Source organism: Anneissia japonica, unplaced genomic scaffold (assembly GCF_011630105.1).
Source record: "Anneissia japonica isolate Jap-2015-1 unplaced genomic scaffold, ASM1163010v1 scaffold284860_len1800451_cov186, whole genome shotgun sequence".
NCBI lineage: Eukaryota > Metazoa > Echinodermata > Crinoidea > Comatulida > Comatulidae > Anneissia > Anneissia japonica.
This window is the reverse complement of record NW_022706010.1, coordinates 711,567-719,563: the sequence shown is the minus strand read 5'-3', so window position 1 is coordinate 719,563 and position 7,997 is coordinate 711,567. Positions and strand designations below refer to the sequence as shown.

The following is a 7,997-nucleotide window of genomic DNA, read 5'->3' as shown; positions in this document are numbered from 1 at the left end:
GCTTTCTATTGACACCAATCATGACCATGTTTTATGTGGCGTGTCAGCCATCTTGAAATTCAAAATGGCGGCTGATGACTTTGGGAAAAAATGGCACCTAACTTTTTTGAATTCAGCGCAGTAAAAATGATAAAATTAGTCAATAAAATCTATTTTTGCTCAAAAATCTATCTGGATTACATTGAAAACTAGCTTATATACTCGTTCTTATTTTTATGTACATTTTAAGTATGTATATTTTGCGATTATTTTTAAACAAATAAACACCTATTTTTTAATTATGTTCCATTCTGGCTTTTTTATATGTCTAGTTTGTTGCCTGTCTAGAAATTATGAGTTTAGACACCAAAATCATATCTGTAGCTTATTTATTTAGGCCTATATGCACATTTTAGATAATTTGGCGGCCATTTTGAAAAATGGCCGCCATTTGTATACCAGGTGAAAAATCAAGTGTCAACAGGGCTTAGGGTGACCAGGACGGATTAATTAGGATATTTGGCTATATTGACTGCTTCTAACATTCCACTCCCCCTAACTTGATTTCTAGGCCTCTTTTTTTTATTTTTTTCCTAGTCTAGAGGTATACACTTTTGGATGGTGTTTTAGTTGTTATTATTATTATTATTAATATTATTGTTAATTTATTGTTATTATTAATATTGTTATTGTGAAAATTATTTATGACATCATTGCTCAAATACTTAAAACCTGAAAAACATGAATTATGTGAATAAAAATATTATATAATTTTCAATAACATTTTTATAGTTTGCCCAGTGTAAAATTGGTCATGAAATTTTGGTATAGTATAATGTTGACTTAAGTAATACAGTATATCATTTCTTTTAGTTTAAATTTATAAATTATTTTTATGTTTAATCTAAGGCCTGTTAATACTTTATATACCTTTATAAATACTGAAGTATTTATAAAATTTCAAGTGTACCTCCCAAAAATAAAAATCTGATGCATATCATTCATTTATTTTATTCTCCAGTAGATGTTTTATGAATTTTGATCTTTATCAAATATAATTTTTAAATTAAGTTAGAGCAAGTGCTTTTTGAATTTTGATGCTTAATCACTCTAACTGCTCAGACATGTAGCATTATGACCAATGTGTAACTCTTACACTGTTATGACTTTACGATGACCTTTCCCAACCCTGTCAAACACTCCTCATCCCTACCAATGTCCTGACAGACGTGCTGCTTTGATAATAAAAATGTTGTTTTTCTCAGCACTGTATTATAAACTGAATCATAAACCTGATTGGGGCTGAAAAAAGTACATGGCATTTTGGTTTGGGGGTGGGGAAAAAACCCAAAAAACATTTAGTGCTAGAGGCATTTTATTGAGACAACTATAAAAATTGTCTCAATGAAATCCAGGAGGCATTTTATTGAGACAATTTTCATAGTTGAAGGCACAAACAGTGTTTTTCTAGGCCTGATCCTGATCATGGTGATTGAATAGGTGGGCCTAAAGTTTGGTTTTTATTAATGTCGTGTTTGATGTTATTTTCTAAATATTTTTATATTTGTTCATATTGTAAACTCAAAAGTATTTCAACCTTTGTTGCATTTTGAGTATTTTATACCAAATAAATAAACTTTGTATTTTGCATATATAAAGTTATCACCATCGTCATTGTAATCATAATCATCAACATTATCACTATCAAAAACATCATCATTGTCATCTTCATTATCATAGTTTTATCATCATCATCATTCATCATCATCATTCATTGCTGTTTTTTATTTAACTATTTATTACATATATTTATGAATGATTCTACATTAGGTACAACAAATATCTCAAAATTTTATTATTATTTTTTTTTATTATTCATACTTCCAACAAAACATAATACATCAAATCCACATTACAGAACAAGACGAAAAAAAAACAAAAAACGCAAATGTCCCAGCAGGACACATAAAAAGCATCAATAACCTGCGGCAGGGAAAAAAAAAATAGACTTCCACCCATGCCAACCCGTTGAGTAACTTCACTGGATGAGTCAACAAAACGTCTTAAACGAAATCATTCTAGTCAATTAGGACACATTAATGGAACAATCCACACACTGCCGATGCCCCTGCGGACAATACCAGATTCCACGCTACCGCATCCCAGGAAAAAAACATCTCATTCAAATAAAAAGAAACTTAAAATTCCTCCATTTGGTTTCAAAATTTTTGCAGTGTTGCATTTTTCATATGGATATACTTTTCTATTTTGAATTTTGATTTGATAAAACTAATTAGACCATTCACAATTGGCGTTTGTTTTATTCTACGTTGAAGATAGATATACTGTTTACATATAAGTATCATGTGATTTAAAGCATTATAAGATGGATCAACAAAACCAAAAAAAAAAATGTTTTCTCCGCAACTGATAATTGCTTCCGCATTCCCTGTTTATAAAAAGTTGAAAATCAACCCACATTGCAGAAGCATGTTAACAATCATAAAAAATATGTTCAACAGTTTCGACTTGGTTACAGAAATTCACTTTCATCTTTACCAATCAATTTTAAGAACTTATTTGTTATAGTAATACGATGTACTATTTTATATTGTAAATCGTGTAACTTTGATTCGAATGTACTTTTATTTGGAGTCAAAAAGGTTTTCTCCCAATTTAATTGAGTATCATGAGTATAATAAATTTTATTATTTTGATTTTTATTATTGTTATTTATTTATTATTGAGATAAAATAATTAAATTTCTTTTTATCAGTTGCGGTTATAACAGACCATAATGAGATGTATCTTATTTTAATTTGGAATATATGAGTTTGATAATTAAAATAAATTAGTTATATATTAGATATATGGTGTTTGTTGAGCTAAACAATAACCAACTTTTGAATTACCTTACTTTGTTGATATATTAAATTCTCTTAGTTGAGAATTTGAATTTAGTAATAATAATAATAATATTTATCCTCATTATAATTGTAAATAGAAAATGGCAGCCACAGTAGAGCTCCAACCGACAAACATTGTTCTTAACCTGCTGAACCCTGAATGTGGGGTTATTAGTGGAGCAGAGCGTTAGCACAAGAAGCAGGAAGAATACCCCTTAGCCAACTGCTAATGTCTTTCTTGTATATCTGTGCGTGTTGTTATAAGTTTGACTTAAAAAGGTCTTCCAGATTTTAACACAGACAGTATATTTTCAATCTTTTAAAACATTTTTTTTGTGTTTCTTTTGATTTTTTAGGGGGGTCAGTGGCTGAACCCATCATCACCCCTATGTTGCATAACGTGTGAAGATGAGACTAAGTTTACCATGTACAGTTGCATACGTGGAAAGCTTGCCGAAGTCAATGAGAAACTAATAGCATCTCCGAACCTTCTAAAAGAAAAGGTAATTTTCTGGTTTGTACTATAAATACTCCCTTTTATGCTATTTTTCATTTCATTTGACATGCATGCCAAGTACAGTGTGTTGACAAATACCCAATGGCTGTTAGTAACTTGTCTGATAAAGTCATTTCGTACCAATTTTCTGCAGTACACTCATGCTCCTATCTCTTATACACATCTAGATGTGTATAAGAGACAGCTCTTCCTCCTTCACCAACCAATGCTTTCGCAGATCGACAACGTAATCGTCACCCATCTCAAGTTCCACGTCACGCAGGAGTTTGCGAGCTGGCTTGTCTGTGTCCATCAATTCACGCTTTTTTCTGACAGCTTCTGGGATGCATGGTGGTCTGACCTTTGAAGACCAAAGATAGGAGGATTTAGGAATCAATTTAGTAATAATTTTGTTTTCCTTTACCCCCAACAGCGAACAGTACCAAGATGCCATTAAGAAAAGAGCATTAACAATTGAGGACACTGCAGTTGAACATGGTACAGTTAATGTTTTTGAAGGTGTTGATACAGATTCTTGACTTGCTCAAGGCTCAGTCTTGCTAAACTTGAGATATATTAATAACCATACGGAGACGTCAAGCAGGGGTGTGCCTAGGGTTTTTGGTGCCTGGGGCAGAGTTGGCCCCATCCCCCCCAGGCTCTTTAATAGTACCTGTAAAGGTAGTCTGTTCTGCATCCCTGTATTTACATCTGTCAGGTTCATGATTTAATTCCATTGCTGCTGTCCTTGTGTTTTAGCTGGAGGGCTATGTTATAATTTCTCAATTTGATTGTTGAGAGAACTCTTCAAGATGTTGTTATAAAGTGTTGTTGCATACTTATTTGATTTTCATTGCCCACTCTGTAGAGAATGTGCCCGGCGATGTTACTCAGCCGGGGAATGGCTTAATATTAGAGTTTGATATGAAATTTCGTCGTAGTGGGATGAATATGAATTTTTCTTGTATAATGTAATTTTGCGAATGAAGAGAGATTTAAGTCACTGATCCTGTTTGCTTCAAGGCTTAAAGGTAAAGTATATTGATATATAATATTAGTATATTACAGGCCCGTACGCACTATTCAGTGTTCTTATTTTCAAATGTTCTGTAGTCTGTCAAAAATGTTGATGGCTTAACAATGAATGTCAACTTTGATATGTTAAGGAAACTGATCTATACAAAATTACATCAATCTAATTAAAAACACCGTGGAAATGTCATTAATTCTACTACGGGTTAACGTTCATTAATATTTTTCAAATTTTAAGAATCGTAAATAAATCGAGGTCAGAGTAAAATAAATCCCTACAAATTGGACATACACATAGCCTAGATGTGGAACGGACCAATTCCAACCACGTGGTGTTTCAGATTTTCACTGCATGTGTCAATAGACTATGTAAAATTATAGAACAACGTAAATAAAACATTAATAAATTTAAACATAAAAGAAATAAATGTAGGTTTAGCGCACAATGAAAAAAACCTATAACATACTCTATGGGGCCATGGTGGATTCAGGAGTTCGAAATAGAGGGGGGGTCCAGTGAGGGACTTTCACAGAAATATTGGCCAGGGTCCACCCACCTCAGCTGACCCCACCATGGTTGGGGTTGAGGAAAAGAAAATTTATGATTATGGCACCTCTAGAGGGCCGGAAATGGCACTCGCAGACTTAAACGGGAATAAAGATAATTCTAGTGAAACCTATATAGAGAGAGAAGATGAGTTTTTTACGTGGTGAGTTATTGACACAAAGTACAGTTAGAAGGCCTTGCTTGTACGACAAATTAGAGGGAGTCCTAGTTGGAAACTGCTCTGATTGGTCAAGCATTTTTGGTGGATGGATTTCTGGAGCATGTGAGAGTGTGTCTCAAATTTGTTACGCCGGAAAATGTGGACCTTTTGTAATTTTTTTTTTTTTTGGGGGGGGAGGTGCGTACGCACCCGTCGCACCCCTTTTGCGTACGGGCCTGTATTATTAGTATGTATATTAATGGGTTTCATACAGATATAGACCAATCACCACCATATATATGAGAAGGGAGATGGTGACGGTTAGAAACAGGATACAATGTCATTAGATAAAAAAATGTAAAAATGATTGAAAATAATTAAGAAAGAGCACAGGGGAGAATAGAGAAAGAGGGATTGGAAAGATCTTTTATATTCAGAAGCAGGATTTATTAATACATCACATTTTCTCAAACTGTGTTTAAAATCTAAAAATACATAACAAATTTAAACATTTTTTTCAAATGAATTATATTAATTATTAATTCCAAATGAGGAAAGATCTAAAAAAAATATTATTTTTCACTTTAATACAGAGTTTTTGATACAAAAGATTTTAACTTGTTTATAAGAAGATTTATTACAATAAAATATGAAATGTATTAGATATTTGCTTATATCACTCTAATACTGCTCAGACATGTAGCAATATGACCTATGGTAAGCCTATACAATACAATGTTTTACTCCACTGTTATGACTTTACGATGACCTTACCCAACCCTGTCAAACACTCCTCAACCCTACCAATGTCCTGGCTGCCTTGATAAAAAAAACGTTGATTTTCTCAGCACTGTATTATAAACAGAATCATAAACCTGATCGGGGCTGAAAAAATTACATGGCATTTTGGTTTGGGGGTGGGGACAAAACAAAAAAAAAATGTGGTGTTTGATGTTTTATTTTATATATATTTTTATATTTGTTCATATTGTAAACTCAAAAGTATTTCAACCTTTGTTGCATTTTGAGTATTTTATACCAAATAAATAAATAAACTTTGTGTTTTGTATATATAAAGTTATCACCATCATCATTTTAATTATAATCATCAACATTATCCCTATCAGAAACATCATCATTGTCATCTTCATTGTCATCATCATCATCATTCATCATCATCATCATTCATCATCATCATCATTCATCATCATCATCATTCATTGCTATAGTCATCATCATGATCATTAATACATTTTTATTCATTTGATTGTTGTTATTGAAGATAATTTAACTGGATTAGAATTTTTGTTTACTAAGAATTTTTTATTTAACTATTTATCACATGTATATTTATGAATGATTCTACCTTAGGTGTAACAAATATCTCAAAATTTTATTATTTTGACTTGTATCTTGTTATTGTTATTTATTTATTATTATAAATTTCTTTTTATCAGTTGTGGTTATAACAGACCATAATGAGATGTATCTAATTTTAATTTAACACTGATTCGATTTCCTGATTGGTTCAGTAAGCTTTCCAATCCGAAAAAAAAATTTCAGATTCAGTGCTTTTCAAATGAAAGGCTAAAAAAAAATACAATAAATATCCAATTCAAATTTTGAATTTAATTTTTATAAAGTCAAATATGGGCAGTTTCTTTAGCTATTTATTTTTAACTTATCTCAAATTTGATTACTGTATCTTTTCAGACAACTTGCTGGGTTAGGTTAGGGAAATTCAGTCATTCTTTGGTGCGATAATAATAATTTACTGGTTTTTTTTTAAATTGCTGCATGTAATGGAAAAGAAACTTCTGACAGAAAAAAAAACAGACTATATTTTAAAGATATGCTCAAAACACTGTATTTAATATTCAAATATCTTCTATTTTAAATTTGATCATTCAAAATTTAAAAAAAAAAGGTTTTGATAATACCACAGAAGTTTTATAAGAATACTTAATTAATTGCTTTGCATCTTCAAAAATAGCAGCATTTAGATAGTAAATTCACCTAAAAAATGGCGTTTCATATGCATAATGAATTGTTTCTCATAAAGATAATAAAGCACATATTGGAAAAACACCACGACATGATGTTGATCTACAGCAAAGATGTAATAACTACCATAAAGTTGTTATAAGAATACTAGACAACTAACTCCAATGTATTCATGTTCCAAAAATGTAGAGCAGCATATAGTATAAAGCCCTGTCCAGACTGTCAAATTTTATTTGACAAAAACATGTGACATGCCTAAATATGGTCATGATGACATCACATCATGACCATATATAGGCATATCATGACTATATATGGGCATACAACAGTTTTTTGTTTTTTGCAAAATACAGAATGCTGCTTTTTGTCTTGTCTAGTTTTAGCACATAATATTGTAACACTAGGGAAGATATGGATCGTTGTTTGGAACATTGTCCAGAATGGAACCATGATATCAGGATCATTTTGGAACAGCAAGTACTGATTTCTTCAGTTTAAATTTTGTTTGTTCACATAAGTATGATCTTGCAAATTGTCCCATATGTAATGGACTACCTGAAATATTGAACTGTATAATTACTAATACTGTTTTTTTAAATTAAAATTGTATAATTCACATCTGACAATAGGCTACTAAAATTGTACACATTTTGTCCTAGATTTAAAAGCTAAATGCATCTGCCATAGTAGCAAACTTGTCTATATATAATATACTTATGGAACTACCCTAAAACAAAGAAAAAGTAGTATACTCTTTTTAGTTTTAGTACCGGACCCCATACATTGGCACTTGCTTGTTCCAATCTATAACATCATGTTTCGTTGATATTAAGGTGTATTATAAAATAAATTTGTTTTCTTAATAAATGTATA

The 7,997-nt window shown here is 31.3% G+C and overlaps 1 protein-coding gene across 1 annotated transcript in view; it reads left to right on the top strand.

The window, feature by feature from the left end:
- Window positions 1-3,748, top strand: part of LOC117105984 (protein Abitram-like) — a 13,045-nt gene extending 9,297 nt beyond the window's left edge. Inside the window, exons 3-4 of the mRNA XM_033247287.1 lie at window positions 3,242-3,388; window positions 3,536-3,748. Coding sequence (XP_033103178.1) covers window positions 3,242-3,388; window positions 3,536-3,748 — 360 coding nt within the window. The remainder of the gene's footprint in view (window positions 1-3,241; window positions 3,389-3,535) is intronic.
- Window positions 3,749-7,997: the final 4,249 nt, after the last annotated feature.